This window comes from Ctenocephalides felis, unplaced genomic scaffold (genome assembly GCF_003426905.1).
Source record: "Ctenocephalides felis isolate EL2017-DRISC unplaced genomic scaffold, ASM342690v1 CF-g0.4_SCAFFOLD_03572, whole genome shotgun sequence".
Lineage (NCBI taxonomy): Eukaryota > Metazoa > Arthropoda > Insecta > Siphonaptera > Pulicidae > Ctenocephalides > Ctenocephalides felis.
Window position 1 is genome coordinate 23,997,790 of NW_020539726.1, and position 24,299 is coordinate 24,022,088.

A 24,299-nucleotide genomic window follows, 5' to 3' on the forward strand; every position below is an offset into this window, starting at 1 on the left:
TTTCATAAATTGAATAAAAACAATTCGTAAAGCTTTATAATACTAAATTTTCACTTTTAAATTTACATTGAATATGTAAAAGATCTCCGTTGTAATTTATATTCAGCTAGATATTTAGATATTTATATTTTAGAAAATGAGCTTGGAAATTAAACTGTGTTTGAATATTGTTGAAGAAGTCATTTGTGTATTCTTTAAAAAAGAATATTTTCTCATAAATCGCGTGACAAATTAATTAAAAGCGATTCGTAAAGCTCCAAATACTAAATTTTCACCTTCTAATTTACATTGAAAATTTAAAATATTTCGGTTGCATGTAAATATGTTAAGGATAGAATAATGTATATTGAAAAATAATTAAATCGCGCAAATTAACCGCAGATTATACAAGACATTCAAGAATTGCTTATTTAAGTTTTTAATTGGATTTAATTATTTTCATTTTCCATCATTATTTCAATAATATGACAAATTAATTGAAGATGATAAAAAGAATTAAATTTGAGAAGCACAATACTAAATTCACACTTTATAATAGACTTTAAAAAATTAAAAAAAATGTTTAGAGTGAAAAATACATATTAAGAAAGAATTATTACAATAATTAGGCATTCAAAAATTGCATATTTTAATCTTCATATAGATTCATTCATTTCATTTTATACCCATTATATTTTGCAAATGATGTTAGATTATATCCTTCTCATAACTTTTATGATAGTTAAATATTTAAACGAATGAGCATTACTGAGTGCAAATGCATAAAATTAATTAATACTTCTTATTAATATCAAGAGCTAATTTAAATTAGAAATTAATTCTATTAGCATCATTATAAGAAACTAAAGTAAATACAGGTGCAGTGAAATTTAATATCTACAGAACAACGTATTTGCTCACTGCGATGTTGATCAAGTAAAAAGTAAATACGATAAACTCGTAACACTTTTAATAGCCATATTTTTTGAATTATTGAAAAATAGCACTCACATTAAATTCATAACACGTGTAAAATTTGGTAACTCATGTTTTAGCTCTGCAATTTAAAAAGTATACTAATTTATTGATCAAACATAGTTGAATTCACTCAGCTTGGATGAATTATGAGAAAACTACAAATTGTATAAAACTTATATAAAATAAAACTTATTCATCATTTATTGAATAATAAAATACTCCTAGAATGTATAAAAATGTATTAGTTTTCTCTTTGCAATATCTGAAATCAAAAAATTAATGCTCTCGTTAACTACATTTTCATATAAACTGAAATGTAATATTTAAAATATGATCCTTTAGTTCAACCATTTTCCACGATAACTTAGGATGATAATGATAAAAATACAGAATCTGAAACTATTTCTATTTTATTAATTAAATCAATTTAGTGAAATAAAATTGGGTATTGCTAAAGCATATATTAGAATATAAGCGGTAGTGCAACCTATCACACAAATCCACAACTTCATCATACGTTGGTTCGTAGAAAGAATGACAAAAGTCTTTAACCTTGATAAAAAATTAAAATTAGTTTTATAATAAAAGTTGTTCAAACAATTTTAAAATGTATGAACTCTAATTGAATTAATCACAAATAGATAATTACTTTTCTATAACGATCTGTTTAGATAAGAACAATAGCTAAACTTATACGATTTTACCGACAACCAGGCGCATTATATATTAAAAAACTGATTATTGAAGAATGTTTTTTATTAATATTTAGTCAACCAATTATTATAAAACACATAGAATTGTTGCATGTTTTTATAATTTTCCAAATACATGCTTTTAACTAAAAAAAACTCAAACAAGATTTAATTGATTTCAATTGATTATTTTGAAATAAGACTAAATTTCTTCTACTGAAATTACAATTATCTAATTTTTAGTAAAAGAAACAAAATTTTTTTTAACTTAAAAAATTCTTATTCAAAATATTTTATTTCCAATTTTAGTGGAATGCATATAGTTTACAAAATTACAGAAGCAAAAGAATTCTATGCATTTCAATCATTTTTAGTGAAGAAATACATTGCAAATTTCATAGAAAAAAATATATTTACTCTTATATTAGTGGTAATCATTTGGAAGAAAAAACAACAAACATTTCTCGTGCAATGGATATTTTAGTTGCAATGAAATATATCTTCTCTCTTCACGTATAAAGTCTTCAAATATAATCTTCTCTCAACACGTGCATCAACTGAATTTAATTAATATTAATTAAACAAAGCAAGAAACAATTGAATAAAAGTAATTAGATACTATTACGATGACTTCTCACAATTTTATTCAAATTTGTTTAATATCTTGAACAATCAATTTTTATTCGATAAAAACGTTAATTTGAAATGACCAGTCTCTAAGTAAGTAAATATGTACTGTGCATATATATCTTTGAGAATATGAATATATCACACTCTTATTGCACTATTTAATTAAATGATGCTTAATTATAAAACGTTTCGAATTTATTAATTTGTTAGCCAGTGTAAATATAAATAAATTACTTTAATTATATAATAATTTTTGCAGTATAATTGTTTAAAAATGTTACTGCTGCAATATTGAATAACAAAATTAATTATAAATGAGGATATTGAAAAAAATATGCATTGTTTTCATAATCAAGTTTTAATATTAGTTCTCGTCACAACAATTTTTGTAATTGTATACATAATTAGATTTTGCACACCCACAATTAGCTATCAAAAATCTTATAATAAGATAATAAAATCTTCAAACATTATTGTGAGTAGATGGTATAAAAGGCTCTATAAATATGTAGCAATCTAAACTAGCAAAAAAAACGTTGTTACTATATTACTTTGGCTCCCACATAGTTAGAGCAATGCCATTTCAAACTGAAGTCCTAGACTCGATACCTGCCTCGGCCAGCCTGATGTCAAGCAATAGTCCCAGATCGACGACATCGGTTTTCATTTGGAAATATAGATAGCAAAGTGTTTCCAAGTGAAAATAGCCCTTCGAGGCATTGCTTTAATATCCTAATTAAATATGTGACATGAGTTTTCATTTTGAAATATAGATAGCAAAGTGTTTCCAAGTGAAAATGGCCCTTCGGGACGTTGCTTAGTATATCGCAATTAAATATGTACACATCAGATTCATTTTGAAATATAGATAGCAAAGTGTTTCCAAGTTAAAATAGCCCTTCGGGCGTTTGCTTTAATATCCCAATTAAATATGTGACATCAGTTTTCATTTTGAAATATAGATAGCAAAGTGTTTCCAAGTGAAAATAGCCCTTCGGGGCGTTGCTTTAATATCCCAATTAGAAAAACAACGGTGAGGTTGTCCGAAAACACTGTTTAAAAAATATATCAGATAGTAGTGAGGCAGTAAATAGATTGCCTAATAATAACGTTGTCCCTAGTAATAATCTGTGATCAATACTGCTCATATAGAGCATGTAATTGATTGCTGTAAAATATCAAAAAAAAACCATACTTCTTCGTAACCATGACAGAATTTAAAGGTAAAGTTTACTATCAAATCTTCCTACAAATCCATTATATTCGTTCTCCAGCAAGCGATATCTTCCATAAAGTAGTATGAAGCAATCGGCGAATCACTCACATTAGAACTCTATTCTTTTTGCGTTTTCGCGTTGTTTCAACAGCAACAATTCAGACAAGACGAACGCAATGCAATCGTTGTTGTGATATTTCAATAGCGGACATCAACTCGACATATCACGTCATAAACAAGCTAATAATAAAAATAACGTAATATTTTATTGTACCAAAACACAAAACAAGAATGCAACTTCGTAGTAAGCCGAAAGCGTCCAGCCAGACATTCAAAGGCTCTCAAGGTGCAGATATTTAAACCTCTGTTTAATAATTTCATTTCATATTAGTTATTGGAATAAGCATATAGTTATTTATTAATAAATCAAAAAATATTTGACGAAATGTTTATTAAATTATGACTTATGTTATATAACAAAGTTAGAAATCAAACTAAATTAACGAGAACGCGACCTTTGCTAAAAAATAATTAATACTATCAATCAAACTTTGGCAACAAAAAATATGATTTTACAAAGTGGCACCTAGTACCGGACATTTCAAAATATCCAGCATAGAATTAATATGTATCCATCTCCACACTCTGGAATGTCTGTACATGTGTGTTCGACGAATATTCTTAGATATTGCAAAAAGAATCACTATTTATCTACCCTTTTGGCTGGGCCACACCGATGCTATCAGCTGGAGCATTCATCATAAGATTTTCATTCTTTGACTAGGAAATACAAAAAATGGGGGTATGTAGTGACCGTTAGCACTCACACATAACAAAGTTAAATAATTAGAATAAATTACGTCCATTCCCACAAGAAATATCAATATGTTTACTGTCCGGCGCTAAGGGACGACTTAGTGCCCGGTACTAAGGGACAGGGCATGTTCGTTCATTTGGTGGTACCTACTAAAATTGTTTAAAATATCTAATAATATTCTACCATTTTACGAATAACCATCAAGTACTACTTTCATCTTCGAATGCTACTCAAATGTAAATGCATAAATATACTAGAATTACTTTCATTGATATATAGGTGACGCCGTGATTTTGTGCCTAAAACAGCAAACGGTTCCTCCCGCCGTGGCCGTGTGCGTCCCAGATAAGTCTTGGCGCGTGATCCTACATCTGTGTGCCCTCCGCGCCCCTTTCACTTGTATATTAAAATAAAAAAATTTATACTCGCTTAAATAATACGTGTTAAATAGAGTGTACGGTGGTAGGTGCCGTCCGGCGTTACGGGACTTCCCCCTGTAACATTTCTAATATATAATAAAATTTAAAGAAAAGTCCGTTTACTGTGATATGATTGGATAATCTCCATATAAAGGCAAAATTATTCATAAAAATAATTTTCACTGTTTTTTATATTTATTAGCAGCGAATTTATTACCCAAAAGTTGTTGTATAGAAAGACAACTAATGTGTTATGATTGTATGATTCCTTTCTAATTGTGATCATATTTTCAAATCGTTGAAGCAATGTCCCTTGTAATTGCGAGGCTAAATCTCTTACTAATAAACCACGAAAAGCAAATGTGTTTAAGCTAGGTATAAAATATAAAAGAAATGACATTAAAAAAATACATTCAAATTATTTATTACCTCGTCAAAATTGTAACGTTTTTGTATCTTATGAAATAAGATCAAGCAAATATATAATATTTTTTTATTATCTTGAAAGTCTAATATCAAAGAGAACTTGAATCTGACCACAGTTTTCCTGAAGCTAATTGTTATGTCCAAATATATTATTAAAATTTGAAATTAGAATGGATTGAATTTGAATAATAATCATAATTATTCCCATATTTAATAATTATGCTATGGTAATGACTAATAATATTTAATAATTTATGGTAATGACTGAATTCAAAGTTAATCTCAAAAATATTTTCGGGCTAAATCTCATGTCGTTAAGAAAAAATCGATTCTGACTGCACAATTTTTGTGAATCAATGACTAAAAGTCAAAAACCAATGACAATCTCATGTGGTTAATAAAAAATCGATTCTGGCCGCACAATTTTCGAGCATTAAAGAGATAAAAGTCAAAATCAATAACTAAATCTCATGTCGTTAAGAAAAAATCGATTCTGGTAGCACAATTTTTGAACATCAATGACTAAATGATGACTAAATGTCTAAATCAATGATTAAATCTGTTGTCTTTAAGAAAAAGAACATTTCTGACTGCACAATTTCGAGCATCAATGATATCCAATTAAAACCAATCTATTTATCTCAAAGTTCACTTATGAGTATGAAAAGCAGATAAAATTGTTCATATTTATTTAAAACTCGTTGAGCACCACTGAATGTCATTTGCGTTAGTTTGGAATACCATAGTCTGCGATGATGATTGCAACACAATTTTATTAATTCAATTATGCAATGGGAATAAACAAAAATAACAGACGATACATTGTCCGCTCAAATTTTTGGTGAATATATTTCACACTGCTCTCATTTGCAATTTATTACATTGAAAATTAACAGAGAAAGACGTTCATATGAATTATTTATTAAAAATTCGGCAACAATTTGCAAAAAAGATCATAATCTTTATGCATAATCTAATGTCACAATATTAATGATAATTTGCTTAATCGAATGAAAATATATTCTATCCAAATATTAAAATTTGGTACAAAAAGATTTCCCTCTGGTTTACTTAGGATTTGTATGAAACTTCGCATGGTGATAGAATTAATAGTTAAAACAGACCTATTAAAATATTATTGCTTGTGTGAAGCGATTTAATTATTTCGAACATTATGCAAATAGCGTTGGTAGAGATATTTCTGCTTATGGTTCTTAATTCATTTAATTATAATTTATTCACACACTTCAAATTAGAATGAATTCCGTGTTTAATAAAAAAAAGCCTATTTAAAAATAAATGTTTAATTAAACCCAAATTATATGACCTTTACTAAACTCTACAAAATTAAAAGTATTAAATAAGTCATTTAGACACTTTTTCATATGGAATTCCCACTTATAATAAATATTTTTTCCAAACAATAATCGTAATGTTGCACTTTCTGTTTCTGTTTTCACTCATGTAATATAAACTCTTGCCATTGTTTATGTGAATTCAATTTTCAAGTAAAGATAAATAAAGCGTTCAGATATGTATAATTTTACCTACTCAACAATAAGAAATATTACTTGTCTAACAAAAGCGCATTATGTAGTATATGATAACTGACAATAATAGTATAAACGATATGCTTTCTCATTGTTATGAAGTTCGTACTACAAACCTAAATTTCAAAGCTTTATTTTAAATGATAATCATGCATAATGGACTTTAATGCTAATGCAGTTCATCATGAGATCATTCAACTTTAGTATTTTATGATCATACCTCATTTGGGCTCACCATGACTCACTTGGTAAGAGATTTGTCCTTCGAACCAAAAGGTTCCAGTCTCTATAACTCGTACAACCTGATACCATTACTAATATCGGCTTTCAACAAAACATGGATGATAATATGTTTTCAAGTGAAAATCACCATTTTCCGACATTGATTCAAACAGCAATAATCTTGATTTGATCATAATCTTGATTTCTCTGATAACAAAATATGGCAAATATATTGAAGACCAATCGTCTTCTAAAAAACCACGAGGGAAAGGAAATTACTCATCACAACAGTTCATAGAAACGCTAAGTCCTAATTTGTGTTCAAAACTTAAAAAAAAGTTTTATCAATCTGCTTACGCATTCTAAAATGTATAGTTAAAAGTACTCAAAAGTAGCTATACCCTAACCCAGTGATTCCCAAAGTGGTCCACTTGGACCCCCAGGGGACCATGACAATTTTCAAATAGTCCACGTCAGCAAAAAAAATTGGGAGAGTCAAATGAAAATGGTGCAGTGAATGACAACACACCATGCTAATAATATATATTTACTTATACCTGACTTTTTATAACTTAAAAAACAATATTGAGTAAATAAGAGGTTCATGGCTAAGTTCACGGGGTTCAGGACACAAAAAAGTTTTGGAACTTATGCCCTAACACTAACAAATGCTTTAAAATAACTGAATAATATCACTTGAATAATCTTCTGAAACTCCAATATCGATATATTGCATTTTTTTGAAGAAAATACTAAAGTTACAGCTATATACATCAAGTAGGTTTAATGTACTTGAGTTTTTGCGAAAATTGTTGGCATAATAACAGGAAAAATCGCACAATGGTACGGAAGTGCACAGACTTGAGCTATGAATGAGAATTGTTGAATAAATTCTTAGTTGAGAAATCAAGAACAATAACTTAAAATAATTAATAGTTTTAACCGTCAATTATCGCTAGATTAAATAAACACTGCTTTCGAAAATAATTATCAGATTCTGTGGCCTAATATTACAATTTATATGCTTATAAATAAGTATAAAAACGTTTATTTTTATCATTTCGTTTTCTTTCACATAAAAATATACAAAATCGTACTACTAATTGATCACTAATTGCTCACTCATTTGATTTAAAATCATTAAGACCGTTAGTTGTTTTGTTAATTTAACAGATGATTGTTTAGAAGACAACCCTGTAGTTGACCTTTCTACTTGTGATGCATTTTGCACATACCTGGATAATAATTTTTGATTTTTATTATTTTTTTTTAGAAAAGTATCTTAAAAGAAAATTCACTTGATAACATATATTAATTATATATTATACAAAATATCAAGCTGACCGATGTAAATATTGTAGTATGTAATGTTTATACATTGTGCCTAGAAACCAATCGTGAATGATATTATTTTATAATTATTGATCCTACTTTGTGAATAATGCGTTTTCTTATTTAGCCTTTTTAAAATTAAATATTATAATTAATTTAACAGAGAGCTTTTTTATCATGTAAATTTGCCTTATTTTATTACAGGGTCTTTTAATTTGATTTCAAAACTCATTAAAAGTTTAAAAGGTCCATGTAAGTTTAGATACCAAATTAGTTGACCATAAACAAGTGAAAACCAGATGTTTCGGACAAACATCAAATACAGTGTAAGTTTTGCTTCATTTTTAGATTTCGGAAACTTCAAAATATTTATAAAAACAAACACCTTTAAATCCGGATGTCAAACAATAGAAAAACTTCTACACTAATTGGAAACAACAAACAAAGCATGCATATGCATTATATTACTCCACTTAATAATCTGCAATAAAATGAAGTTGTTTTTCCATGTTGAATGTTAAAAGAATAGAATTATACATTTCATTACCATACATTATTGAACGTAAGGATAAATTACGCAATTAATATCCGTTTGATATCTTTGCAAAAATCTATAACTAGTCATAGATGAATTAAGTTAATTGTAAGGAAAAAATTACTATTCAGAGATTCATATTATTGAAGCAACAGTTCTTTTTATTTTAAGCAATATAGTTGTTTTATTAAAAAAAATTATAAAATAGAAAAATTAACGTTTCGTTTAAAAGTTACTTTTTCTTTCTCAAATGACTAAAACATTTAAAAAATTATAAAATCTTGATAATATTTATAAACAACTATAATAATTAATAACAACGATTTACACAGAAATAGTTTAAAGATTAATCAGACTAGGATCAAGTTTTATAAATAATCAATATATTTGAATCAACTTTGATTTATTTGGTTCAACTAAATTAATATTGAATAGGTACCTTAGTTTATGCATAAATAATCTAGAATTTTATAAATAAATAAAATAATGAATAAAAAATATAAAAATAGAGTAGAGCTTAAAGGTCCACGGGTAGAAAGGTCCACCACCCACATCTCAAAAACAAGTAAAGTTAGGTATTTTTTAACAACAATATCTGAAGGTAGAGGGAAAAAATTGTATAACCAGTCATTACCTTGACTCTTAAGACATACCGGGAAATAAACGGCAATGTTAGAAAATACATAACAAATGTTTTTTCTTTCGTTGTTAGTTTTTTTGGTTGTGAGCACTGTTGTTTAGTTTCCCAGCCCTCAATATAATTTTTAGGTATACGTTAATCAATTGTTTTATAAAATGTATTGTTATTTTTAAGTTAAATTCAACATTTTCTTACATAATCTCTATTAAAAGCTTGCATATGAGTGTAGTAAAAAGGACCAACTAAACCTTTACCCTGGCAAAATTGTCAAGAATAAAAAATAGTAAATGAAAAAGTAAATTAAATTGAAAAAGCTATTTTACAAGAAAATATTTAAATAAACAGTTATTCCAACGCTGCTGATGATATACAGTGTTATCTCTGTAAAAAATGTAGTTATGAAATTTATATTTAGCATTGTCTCAATAATGTAGTTAATCTTTCGTAAAATCCCTTGAAAATCAAAAATAAAACATTGGCCTTTTCATCTTATCCGCTTACGGGGTAAAAAGGACCAGGTGAAAAACTTTTAAAAATTAGCAAAAAAACAAACATTTCTGTAATGATGAATTTACTGGGTGTTTTACTAAACGTAGTCAGATTGTTTGTTTGATATGTGTTATTTGTTATGATATAATTTGATTGGTTTTCACAATATCTCAAAGTCGAATTGGACCTTTGTCCCCGCCCTGCTCTACATATAAAAATTTACAAAATATAGTATTATTTGATTCAATAAATGATCATCTATAAAATATGATCCAGTATTGCTTGGCTTTAAAAAATCTTTCCTTTAAATCATTTTATTTTATTTTTTATTTTATTATAAATCAAGATTTTATGTTTTAATTTTTGTTATAATTCAGAACTGATTAATACTCAAATAGCTTCTTAAATCAGCGTATTTCATCATTCAAGAAAATCTCAGAAAATTAAGAATTCATTGTATGTGCAGTTTCGCTAGTAATAAATACAATGAGAATTGCTTTATTTAAATTTTGAGATGGTAATACATAAAATCTGCATGTAAAATCTGTTTCAAATATATTAATTGTGTATGTAATTAATGTTTATCTATATTCTAATGTGCAAATTTGTCATAAATTTTCCTTTCTTTGATAAATGAATTAATTTGAAATGAAAGCCCAAAATAAAAGTGTAACGCCAAAACTGGTTTTAATTAAAGAAAACCTTAAAAAATTTCCGTAAAAAATACTTTGGCACAAATTTCACACCTACTTTATCACGATTCGCTATGATAGTGAACACGTTGTACGCTGCAGCATTTGAAAACGTAAGAAATATAGGGCTAGTACTGAATAGAAAGAAAAATAGAGCAACTATGTAAGTAATTATTCAGTTAGTTGAACTGAACCTATCTCATTTTCTCTTTTTCTGCAAACAATGGAAACAACAAGTGGCTTCGGGAGAACGTCGCTCGTTCAATCAGTCTTCCAAACAAAGCGTTTGAGATCGCAACGTGAAAAAAAAACTTTTAATTTTGCTTGTGTAGATCTGACACTCTATTTATTGTGAAGTGGTGCTTTTAGACAATTCCGTTCATTAGATTGCGAAGTAAATTTATTCACTAGTAAAATTTATGTGCATCTATTACCTCGATTTATTGGTTTGCCATAGAGTTACTCCGGGACATGCCCTGTTAAGGGATTTTCTCGTCTCGAGGGAGACTTGAATGAAGCACGTACAAAGCTATCGGGTTCCTTTTGACGCGTCGGAAGTCTTTAGGTCACGACATGAAGACGAATCGGTTGTTATTGAATATATTTGTTATCATTAATCTGTTTTTAATGGGTAAGTTTATATTATATACATATGGTGATTATTATAATGTAATGGTTGAACTTATGTTATTTTTGTAAAAGAAAGGAACAAATTGATTTTTGTACTAATTTCTTAAAATATATTGAAAACTCAAAGATTGTGTTGGATAAAAATGATTAAATATATAATTATAAATTAAAATTAATAAGAATGATAATAAATTATCAGATATCTTTTTAAGATTTAGTAAAGAAAATACCTGAAGACCTTATAAAGTTTAATTAAGTATATAATTCTTTCATATTACTACATTTCTGTTTTTAGTTTTTTTTACTATATTAGCTCTAGTAGATACACCACTAGGGGGTATCTATCAATTTGTAATCAACTAATTGTAAACAACTTGTCAGCATGTTCTGCTTAATGTAATTATATATACATATTGCAGAATAAAATTAAATAAATAAAAAAAAGATTTTTAAAATTTAGTTGACAGTTTCATGTTCTATCCCAAAACAAAGCAATCTTTAATTAGCTGGAATAATTTCCTATGCAAGTTTTCTAATTAAATCTTTTTATAGTCCTGATTCCATTATAATCAATCAATATTCAGAAAAAAATATTTGAATTCTATTAATTAAAAATAATGCTAATTAATTTAAATTGGTGTTATTGATCTAGGGCCTGGTTGTACCAGAAGTTGAGCTCTTGAAATTTGAATTTAAATTTTGAATTAACTAAAATAGTAAAAAAAATACATTTAGAAATCGTAACGTGAATAGAAGTGAAAACTGAGCAAAATTAGAAAAAAATGAAATTATTTAATTTTTAATTTTAATTGAAGAAGTTGACAATCTATCCCAGTCTATCAATCCTATCTCAGAATAAAGCTTTTACGATTGACCTGGAATAATTTTCTATTCAATTTTCTAATTATATCTATTTTATTCTCCTGATTTCGTAATATTATTATTATTATTATTATTATTATTATTATTATTATTATTATTCAGAAATAAAATTGACAACTATTAAGTGAAAATAATACAGATTAATTTTATTTGATATTTCTCTTAAAAAGACCAAAAGATAAACTTTTAAAATTTGATTTCGTTTATCGATCGATTTATAATTAATAAACTAGAGTTGTAAAATAATTACAATGCAATACCAATTAGAAATTGTTTTGTACTTTCCTCTATCTATTTTATAGTCCTGATGATTCTATTGAAATCATCCAATAATCAGAAACAAATTGGTAACTAATAATTGAAATAAAGCTGCAAATTAAATTTATTTTGCATTATTTGTCTTAAGCCTGTTTGCACTAAAAGATGAGCTTTAGAAATTGGCTTTCGATTAGCAACCGAATTATGAATAAAAAACTAAAAAGGATGAGAACAAAAATACAATAAAAAATTGTATTGGTTTTATTAAGATGCAAAGAAGAAAATACCGAGCAAAATTAGGAAAAACTGCAATTATTTATCAATTAATAATTAATTCTTTGTTAATTAATTCATTTCATTATATAGATCTAAATATGATATCAAGTGAATTTGCGTTTAAGAAACATTTCTAGAAAAAAATAATAAAAATCAAAAAACATTATATGCAAAATGCATCACAAGTGGAAAGGTCAACTACAGTATTGTCTTCTAAAGAGTAAAAATGGGAAGAGTGCTTATTAATTTTGTTTGTTATTTGTCCTAAAGCTTGATTGTACCAAAAAATCTGCCCTGGAAATTAGATTTTAATCAAATTATAATTAATAAACTAAAATGGTAACAAAAATACAATGCATTACCAATTATACCTAATTATATTGGTTTTATTGACGTGCGAAGGAGAAAAAATTGTGAGGAGAAAAAAAACTGCAGGTATTAATTTTTAAATATCAATGCATCTTGTTGAAATCATTCAGAAAAAATAGAAGAAAACATATTATATAATTTTAAGAAAAAGTAAGAAAGTATATCTTGCTAAATCTATCCGAAAAGGAATTAAATGACACAATAGCATATTTTCATAAGATTTTTAAATTATCATTTATTTTATTATTGACTTATCAATAGAAAATAGTAAGATAATATAACAAAAAAATATAACTGAAAAATCTTCACTTTTATCGTTAATTAAAGCAGCAGGGAAAATATTTTACATTTACACTTTCGCGTGGCACACAATCCGTAAAACAGACTTTCGCAATTCAAAGCGTGAAATTACTAATTTATTATTAGAGTACCAATGAAAATTGCACATGTTAAGGTTTCCCAAAAATAAATCTTTATTGTAAGTTCTATACATAAAATAATAGAATATTGCAAAATCAGTCTGAAATCATTAAGCAAAATTACGAACTAAATGACTTGTTTACATGAAACAGATTCATTAAAATCTAGTAAAAATTTCATATATATCCTTTCACTACTTTTTATTTATATCGATTATCAACATTCTTCTCAATTCAATTGTTCTGTTTTTCTTGTAAATAGTGTTTTTTGTATCTATCTTTTTTGCGTGCATAATTTTCGACAATACCAAACAGTCATATAATTTGCGTTCACTTTGCAAAATATTTTTACACATTGTAGATAAAGCTTCAAATTTGCAGAGAAAGAAAGTTTAGATTATATCGTGGAATACCGGCATAGAAAACAATAACAGTGATATGATTAAAAATTCTCTATTTGAAAATACTACTACAAACCGTGAGTTAATTAATCTGAAAACAAATAAGATGCGTTCATTTTATTGTCACGTAATACGCACTATTAGAGAATAGTTAAAATCTTTCAAATCTTTTGAAAATAATAAGCATACTTTTAATGAGTGCGTATAGATTAGTATATGATATCGAGTCTTAAAACAAATTGCTAACATCTTGTAACGTAATTTTTTTCTGAAAGTTTTCAAACATTTTGAAAATTTTGAAGCTCTCAAGTCGGTTGATCCATAAATGTCGAGAAATATTAAACTGAATAAGTGAACTTTAAACATTATAAATATTGGTACGGAACCTAAATAATTGGTCATAAAATTAAGATTTATTATTAAAATCTTTATAAAATATCTGATATATCAATGTGCATAGGGTAGAAATGGGCTTAAAGGTCTGCGGGTATAAAGATCCACCACCGATATCTCAAAAATCAGTAAAGTTAAAAAATTTCTAACGACAATATTTGAAAGTAAAGCGAAAAAAATGTATAACCAGACACCACTTTGATTCTTACAACGTTACTTTCGATGAGAAAAACGGCAACGTTTAAAAATCCATAACAAAAGTATTTTCTTGCATTGTTATTTGTTTTGCTATTAACTTTGGTTGCACTATTGCTTAGTTTTCCAGACTTTTATAATTTTTAATATAGTTCTTGTAATGATATATTGTTAATTTCAATGTAAACGTTATTTAATGATGTATTGTTAATTTTAAGTAAGATTCAACAGTCTTTTTTATATAACCTCTATAATAGCTTACACCTGACAAAGAGACCAACTAAACCGTGTTGTCTCTGTAAAAATGCATGCTTGTAATTTAAATTTTGCATTGGTTGAATATTGTAGCTATTATTTCGTAAAAATCCTTTCAAATCAAAATTGAACATGAGACCTGTTTGTCCCCTGACAGTCCCAATGAACCAAATTTTTAGAAAACAGCAAAAAATCACATTTAAAAAAAATTGCTGGGATTTTTACTGAACATAGTCAGATAGTTGTTTGTTTGATATGTGTTATATGTTATGATACAATTGTTTTCCACTTCACAATATAATTATTCAATATCAAATTGGACCTTCATGCCCCCGACCTACCTTAAATCTAATAATTATTTTTCACCACCAAATTGCATTTTTTTCAACTTTTTAGGGCTGCCATCGCAAAAATTAACTATTTCTTCACTTCGTCAATACAAGTGAGAGGTTTTTTGAATTATCCAAATTAGACAATCCGTTTCTCTTAAAAACCGAATTGCCATTTTGGCACTTTTTGCCCCCATCTTCAAAACGACTGAATCTGCCTTTGCCAAAAACTAATCAGCACGTCGTCCAATTTTTGCGATTACTATAACTTACCGTACTGGTTATTAAATTAATAAAAAATAATATTACCAATAATATTAGCAATTAAAAATATGTACTTCAAATAATTAAAAAATATGAACTAAATGTATAATAAATATATTAATTTTTCTTTTAATATTTCCATTTAGCATTCGCGGGTAGATATGATAGTCGGTGCAGTGCTAGATTAGAAGCTGCATTAGATTTAATGAGGAAAAGACAAGCAGCCAGATCTCAGAGCAAGGTGAGACATTTATAATTTAATTTATTTATAAAGCATTTTTCCTATATTTTTAAGTACTAAGATGTTTGTTAGAACTACTTACAAATTAAAAAAAACATATCGGTGACGAACATCCACAATTATTCACTATGTTATGTATTAACATAAAATGCAAAACAATTTCCTTATAAAATCAATATGCAGGAAACACAAGGTCTTCTTATTACGGCAACCAAGTAGTTTTTATGCAACGGTTATAAAATGCATTCATCAACTTCCTGATTTATTGAAGGTAGCATAATGCAACGTTAAAAAAGCGCCGAATCATAGCGCGAAAAAAACATTTTACGTTATATATTCCAACATTGACCTCGAAATGAATTCAAAAAGCATGAAATTAGCTGTGGAGAAAATTGGCACCGAAGGATGACGATGATAAAGTATCTGCGACAAGAAAAAGTCACACATTAATGGACAGAGATGTCCAAGCGATCGAAAATATGTACATAATAATTAATATTAAATAATTATATAAATATAATTAGTAGTACTACTTATTATTATTATATATATGGGTAGTATAGCCCTAGGGCAGGTCCGAAAACTGAGTTCAACTCCAACTCGATTCAGGAAACAATAGCGTGAGAAATTTTCCATTGCCATTGCACACTGCAGTGCCCAAAATGGGCTATTTTCAAAGACACATATTTTTGATCTACACATTCAAGTGAAATTAACATCGCTACTGCACGATGTCAAGTTGTCCAGAGCGGGGTTCAAAACCACGACCCATAGAACCAATCAGAAGAGATAATTCTTATGAAATATTTAATTCATTTTGATATGCACAAAAAACGGTTGCGTAAAAGTACTTCATTTAATGGAATAAATAATAGTTATTATGTTATAAACTTAGAAAAATAATCAAAACCATGACCCGTTATTTGGATATCATTCAATACAGTATTTTACAACAAATCGTAAAGAAATAAATTGTAAAGAAAAACCAGTCTGCGACCCGAATGATGTCTTGGTTTCGATTCAGTAATTGTTTTGTTCACTTTTGTCTTTAGTGCGAAATTTCTAGAGCACACTGATGTTAATGGTCCCCATGTAGACTAATGGTCATTAATATACGTACTAGTATTCATTATATTAAGATGCAAGTACAGAAATTATTATAATTGTGTTGTTCTTTTTATAATTATTTTGAAGTGAGTGCAAATTGTAAGCAAAGCTTTCAAATCCACCGACCTTTCACCCACCCACGTATAATTTTGTAAATTAACACGAGAAATAGGCATCTAGACAGCAAAGAATTATAAAAATACCAATTATAAAAATAGCATGATTATAATCAATTCTGTACTTGCTCCTTAATATAATCCATATAAACATCCATATGCACAGCAATCATAAAATGACAGTAATTTACTTATTTTAGAATAATAATATCATTTATAATTAATATCATTCGTTAAAGCGGAGTATAAACTTTCCACAGAGTAAGTTATAGTAATCATCCAAAAATCGAAAATGTAATATTTTGCATGTCTTTACGTTTCATTTGTCTGAACAAAGGCAGGTTCAGCGGCTTTGAAGATATGGAGAAAAAAGTGAAAAAAATATATTTTCGAGCAGAACAGATCAAACGATTTCATTGAATCAAAAAGCTTTTGATTCCAATTGAGGGTTGGAGATGTGTTCGTTAGGTTTTGGCCAAAAACGGTCCAGCAGTTCAGGAGATACGGAGCAAAAAGTGCAGTAAATAGAAATTAATTTTTAGAAAAAATTAAAAAAAAACAGTAACAAACTCGTTTCAAATTTTGATTCATTTCAGTAAAATTATTTAGTTGATGACAGTTCGTTTTATATGGTTACTGTGCATATGGAAATAGGTTTTAAATACAAAAATACCAAAAAATATCGACAGCTTTTCAAGCTAATTTGGCGATCTAAGGATGAAGACAAAGCTCTATTTAATTTAGCTAATGCTTATCTAAGGAGCTTTAGCTATAATCGTTTTTTAAGGATTTTTGGACCCCCACTTGGTGATACTTAGTGATATTTAAAATGATCCCCCTGCCCGACCAAACGTTACAAGTGGTTTTAGTACCAAAAAAAACGTATTTTATTAAGTTTTTTGGAAAAACATTGGATTTTTTTCCAAATTCAGGTAAAAAAACTAGTAGTGTATGGCATCGTGCCTCAAGGCAAATTGCTGGAACTTCTCGCACTGTAATGAAATATTCGAGAAATATTAAATGTTTTCAAATAGATCATTATAAATACTATACTTATATATCTTTACAGAAAAGTAAATAAACAAAATTTAAAATGAAGGACACTGTCTAATATTTATAAGAATTACATAAACTAAATAGCAAAGTTAAAATTATTTATTTGAAGTATTTGAGTGAGATTTAGTACTGCAGCTAGAATTAAAACTGCAGCTGAAATTAAAATTCGAATTATTTTCTATATTCAAAAAAAATTTTTTCGGTAATTAAAAAAATCCAAAAGCAATCGTTGCGTCAACACAAGTAGAGGGCTTTTTAAATTATTCAAATCGGATGCTTAGTTCTCTCAAAACCTGCAATTTTTTGCACATTTAGCTAGGTATCTCTGAAACGGCTGGACATGCTTTTGCCGAAAACTAATCACCACTTCTCCCCGTAATTACAAATTGAATGTTTTTAGGATTATTCAAATCGGATGCTCCGTTGTCTCAAAAACTCGATTTTTATTTTCTGCACACTTAGCTGTGTCTTTGCCAAAAACTAATCAGCGCACCTCTATATTAATAGGAATCGAGTGTGTCAAAATGTTCAGAAATGCCAAAATGATCAGAAACCTTCAAAACGTAAAGAAATATAAAAAATTTCAATTTCGATTTTGTGACAATTACAATAACTTACCCTACGGGAAGTTAATAAATACGCAAGATATCTTACAAGACTCTCTCCTCTCCCACGTGATATTTCGTGATTTCTTGTCAAACCGCCCCTTCCCCTTTAAGCCCCACGTGATTAATGGACGAAATAAACCCAATCAAATATTTATTTGATTGGTCCCGCATAAATTAGATAAGGGATCGTTCAAGTATTACGTAAGCAGATTTATTACAATTATTTACCCCCCCCCCATCCCCCTTGTCAGCAAAAGTAAGCAAAGCTCTTACCCCCTACCCCCATGCTTACGTAAACATTTTACAATTAATGTATTGTTTTTTTTTAAATATTGTAATTTTTAGGTTATAATTATAATTTTAAAAATAAGAAAATAGATTTAGGATGTAGAGATTTTACTGATATGGTATTCAACATAGAGTAACAAAATTATTATAATCTTTTGAACATAACAAACTTATTTTAAATTTTTGGTACTGGCAAAGACAATGTAAGGTTGCCATTCGGTAAAAAAATAAAAATACTATCTATGACGTGATCATCATCCAGACTCCCTGCCCCCCATGTCAACCCAAAATAAGCAAATCAACAACCCCTCCGCCCCCCTATAGTGCTTACGTAATACTTGAACGGTCCCTAATTTAATTATTGCTAAAAAAGCTATTTGTCGCTATATACACGCATCTTTAATTATTCAAATCACAGGAAAACATATTGTAACAATAAATCATTCACCATCAGATAGAAAATGATTTAAACCGGCTTACAATCGAGAAGCCAATGCGATCCCTCGACTCAGACGTCGTGATAAGCGAGCTGCGCGTGAGGATGCCAAGTAAGCCGTCTTGGGTTCGGGTCGATCGATGCGCCTTCAACGCCGACAACTCCAGCCTGGACACGAAGCTGCTCTTCCCCGATCTCACGATAAGTGGAAGCGTGTCGCTCAGGCCGCGTGGCGCGACATGCAACATGGTATTGCGATTGCGAAGGTACCGTATAAAGTAATAGATTCTTTACGTAATTTTAAGGTAATTTACTTTTAAATGTATTCATGGAAAATAGTTTGCACCAACTATTGAGAAGTCAGTGATAATGTAATTTTTAGATCACAAAAGATTTGGGGTCTGGATTTTATGTGAAAACAATGGCAAAAAATATAAAGAATATAACAGGGAGTCCTAATAAGTTCAATTCATTTTGACAGTGATCATTGTCTCCAAGTCTCTATAAAATTATGCAATTTAGATTGATGAAAATAAAAACAGTAACGAAACTAGTAAGTAGCATTTTGCCTTTAGGCAAGTTGGATGAACTTTCCGATTCATATACATAATCAAATTAATTTATAAGAAATTAATTGAAATTCAGCTAATTAGATAAAATATTCAACTGTTTATTACTAAAATAACATTTTTGCTTTTACTAAAAATAATACGATTTCCAATTGATGTCTCTTCGGAATATTACTTATAAAATATGTAATTGTATAAATTACTTAATTTGTTAAACGCATTGCACTTCTCTTTTTGTGGACGTCAGCTGTAATCAGTAGCTTACAAAAACACGAAATGTTCAGTCATTATAGTAAGTTCACCTCGGAATTCGAGATGCCCAGCTGTAAGTCTGTAAATACTTGTATTTTGGACCCTAAAAGTTGTCACAAAACCTACATATATTGCGTATACTCTACCATATGTAGGCTTTGAGACAACTTTAGGGTGCAAAATACCCAGACTTACAGCTGGGTATCTCGAATTTCGAAACTCTTACCTAATTTAAGCTTAAATGACTGAACTAAAACGTTTTTAGATGTTCGGCATAGATTCTGATTAGAATCGCCCAAGCTCACCACAAAAAATTCTAAGATTTATAATGTAAGCTAGTCCTAATCGAGTTACATACAATGGCTTAAATTTTTTAAATCGGTGCAGTCATTTTTGAGATAACCTCGAGAAATGATCAAGAATCAACTCACGTACACACACAAAAACTTTTACCAAAGATCTCATTTAATTCAGAATTTCTTGAAACATAAATAAGCAAATCGGATTTTCTCGCGACAACAAACTTGGCCTTCGAGAAGTTAATAATTCTTGAAAATATATAAAATGTTAACGTTTTGGAAAATATAGAAATATATAAAATCATAATAGATATGAAAAGCAATATCAATATTTATAAATACTTTTCTGTAATATGGAAGGTATTTAAATTATTGAATCCATGATTGTTTGTTCGCTAATCACATTTACAGTTATTTATATCAGTTAATATTGTTGAGTTAAATCCATTTTTAAGGGATTCATAGGTTGAGGTAAGCGCTAATTTTATAACCAGGAGTTTCGGATTGATGCCCTAATTTCGGATAGCCTTAAATCAATCAGAAGTGATAGTCGGTTTTCACCTAAAATATAGACCCAAATATATTTCATATAAAAATGGTCTTTTAAAGCAGTGCTTCAATATCATAGTTCAAAATTATGTTTTTGGATTGTCTTTAATAGCGTTAGTGGTAAAAATATAAATTCTGCTGGTAAGGACAATCATTAGATTATTTATCTAAAATATAAGTCTCTTAATTAATAATTAAAATAATAATAAAAACGATTATATGATTACATTGCAATATATGGTTACATAGCATTCCTAAAAGTCAAACGTAAAAATTCAATTTAATTCACAACAACTTATAGAACACTTATAGAACTAGTTCTATGAGTAGATACGCATATATTTCAGGCTTGTTCAGCATTATATAACAAAAATTGAGTTATATAACTTCAACTCAGATGTAATTTTAATTGCCATTGTATTAACTTCCTAAATATTTAAGCAAACTATGTATGAAAACATTTATTTTAAACAAATGCAGAGTATAATAAAAAAAATTTGTTTAACAGAGCGGGAATACGTTTCACAACTCGACCATTGTCGCGATCTGAAGGAAGCGTCAGCGTTCGTACGGATTCTCAATTCACCGAACCAGGTATTATATAATTTTAAAATTCATAAAGAAAAAATAATCTATTTGCTTGTGCAAAATCTTAGTAAAAAAGTGAACTACAAGTTCTCTACAATTTTATTTTCGATTGATCATTTATAAGTAAGAATACAAGAAATGATAATGTGAGAACTAACCAATTAAAGGTCATTGTTATGAAGGTATATCTCAGTATTTCCTGAATTTTAGTAAAAGTAAACAATGTTAATATAAAAAAATCGAAAGTGCTGCTAATAATTAGCACTGAATAAATTTACATTAACCATTATATTTTAACTAAAACTGGCTTTTGAGTGTTATTTTGATTCAAAGAAGATATATCAATTTCTAATTATTCTTCTCTGCCATCTGGTATATTATAATCTCATGCAAAATTTTACTTGCGTTTGATTTATATTTTTGATATGTGAACAGAAAAGTGTCAGACCAATTGAATGCAATTAAATTTAACTAATAATTTAAAAATTGCTAGGTTTCCTAAGTGTTTTTGCTCACGGTTGTGAGGTAAGAAATTATCACCAGCACAGAAGAAATTCAAAGTATCTATTTCATGGTGCCAACTATGATCCATTCTTGGATCGTGATTTTGATGGAAGAAGAGACAGAAATGGAAAGTACAGATACGACTCACGTTATTATAACGATAGAAATGATTATCAAGATGAATATTATGACAGGCAGCATAAGAGTCACGGAAGGTAAATCTATCTTGCTTTTGTTCAAATTGAACTTGCTTTTATTTATAATGTGAATTTGTAAAGTAATGTAAATAAGTCCATTCAAAAGAAGTAAGCTATTCTTGAATAAACAATTAATATTCCACTTTGTTATATTTATATACTATTAAAGTTTATAATAAACTAGTTGGTATTGGTATTTTGCCTTGAGGCAGTTACATGAACTTCCCGATATGTGTAAATAATCGACTTAATCAATAACAAATAAATTAATTATGAGTGTTTAAAAGTATTCCGAGTGTATTTATTACACATAATTGAAAAGGAACGAAGACATCAAACGGAGTATTTTCTAAAAGCAAATTTTCAAAAATCAATAATTTTTTAATTGAACCAGTTTCCATAGGACTTTGATTTATTACGTTTATTAAGACCAAGTACTCTATCGTTATACCAAGTTATACTCATTTTCTCAAACTTTGATGAATTTTTAAAATTGAGATACAAGGCATTAATAATTCAGTAAGTTCTATAAGACCATGGTATATATCGCCAAAAAATATCCATAAAAATCGGATTAAATTTTTTTCAACAGTTAATTACAAGAAAACGGCTCGGTAGAGTTTTACCGAAAACTAATCAGTATCATTCCCAAGTAATACCTTTCGAACAGTTTTTGATTTTTGAAAATCGATTCGGTAGTATGAGCTTAAATGTGGACGAAAAGTTTAACACTTTCTTCCAAATTTCAAAGAAACGGCTCGGCCGATCGTCGCACAAAACTGGCAAGCGATAGTCCTCATTGAGACATATCAAATGATTTTTAAATTTCTGAAATCGGTTCAGGCGTTTTTGAGCAATCATCGATGAAAAGTCTAATTTTGACAAATGCCAAAAAAAACGATACTAATTTTTGCAAACTTTGGCAAATTTTTAAAGCTAAGCTAGTTGTCGTAGGGCCGTAATATTTTAGTATGATCTAGAAGACAATGGTATCTACCGTCAAAAAAATAATAATAAAAATTGTCGAAAAAAAAAATTTAACACTTTATTACAAGAAAACGGCCGATCTCTACTAAAAACTCATCAGCACGATTCCCGACCAATATCTTTCGAACGGTTTTTGAATTTTCAAAATCGATTTAGAACTGCGGGCTAAAACGTGGACAAAAAATTTTTCACTTTACTGTTATTTACAAAAAACGGCTTGGCTGATCGTCGTGCAAAATTGATAAACGCCTCATCGCGATACATCGAATGGCTTTTAAATTTTTGAAATCGGTCTAGCCGGTTTTGAGAAAACGTCGATTTACGGCAAAAAATCTATTCACATACACATACACATACATAATTTTTCCAAATTTGGTCTTTTTCGATTCAGAATGGCTTGAAACGTCGAGAAAACATAAAATTAGCAATTCGGATTTTTTGATGAAAACATAAACTTCTCTTTCGGGAAGTTAAAAAACGGAATTGATTTAAGAAGTCAAAATTATTACTCATAATGTAATATATTATCATTTGACTTTATATTTTATCAGATCCGGATTAGGAGATGATCGATTCACTGTATACGACAACGAGCCTGAAACTCGACAATCCAGAATATTCGATGTATTCGAATCAGATTTCTACGGAGATACAACTGATGATGGTGAATTAGAACTTGGTGAAGATTTTGGTGACGATGGAGGCGGCAATGAAGTAACACGTGAAATGGAAGATATATTCTCGAAAGGAATTCGAGGATTGCTTACATCCTACATGCAAAGAGCTCTACAACCGGCAATTAAAGAAACATTGATGTCCAGCATGGGGTACACTATATCTTATGGTTAGAAAGTGTATGAAGAAGTAGTAAAATTGATTAAGATTGTTTATATATAGTGTTTTCTGAACAATTTATGTCTGCCTCAAGGATAAAATGTAAGCTAATTATAAAAAGGTAAATTAACCAGAAAATTCGTCCATTATTATACGAATTGCTGTATGCATTTCCAATTCAGAAAATGTAAAACTAAAGCTTATGATAATTAAATTCAAACTAAAATGAGCAAACATTTTAGAAAAAAATCTCCTAATGAAATTTAACACTTTCGAAGATTGTAATTGAGAACCATTTGAAAGCTACATGTAATCTTTATAATATAATATTATATAGATTTATGTATAAAGATATTATATAACGATGTTATAAAGAACAG

At 28.5% G+C, this 24,299-nt stretch overlaps 1 protein-coding gene across 1 annotated transcript; it reads left to right on the plus strand.

The window, feature by feature from the left end:
• The first annotated feature begins 3,486 nt into the window (after nt 1-3,486).
• LOC113388251 lies at nt 3,487-23,934 on the plus strand. The gene is made up of 6 exons (XM_026625650.1): nt 3,487-3,502; nt 15,435-15,524; nt 19,163-19,406; nt 21,318-21,403; nt 21,891-22,116; nt 23,637-23,934. Exons 1-6 carry the CDS (start codon nt 3,487-3,489, stop codon nt 23,932-23,934), a joined length of 960 nt encoding a protein of 319 aa, XP_026481435.1.
• The last annotated feature ends 365 nt before the right edge of the window (nt 23,935-24,299 follow it).

What these genes read in the sequence shown, in the direction of transcription:
- LOC113388251 (XM_026625650.1), top strand. An exon ending in ATGGTATTGCGATTGCGAAG is followed by an intron (nt 19,407 to 21,317) that starts GTACCGTATAAA and finishes TTTGTTTAACAG; the next exon opens with AGCGGGAATACGTTTCACAA. An exon ending in CAGCATAAGAGTCACGGAAG is followed by an intron (nt 22,117 to 23,636) that starts GTAAATCTATCT and finishes ATATTTTATCAG; the next exon opens with ATCCGGATTAGGAGATGATC.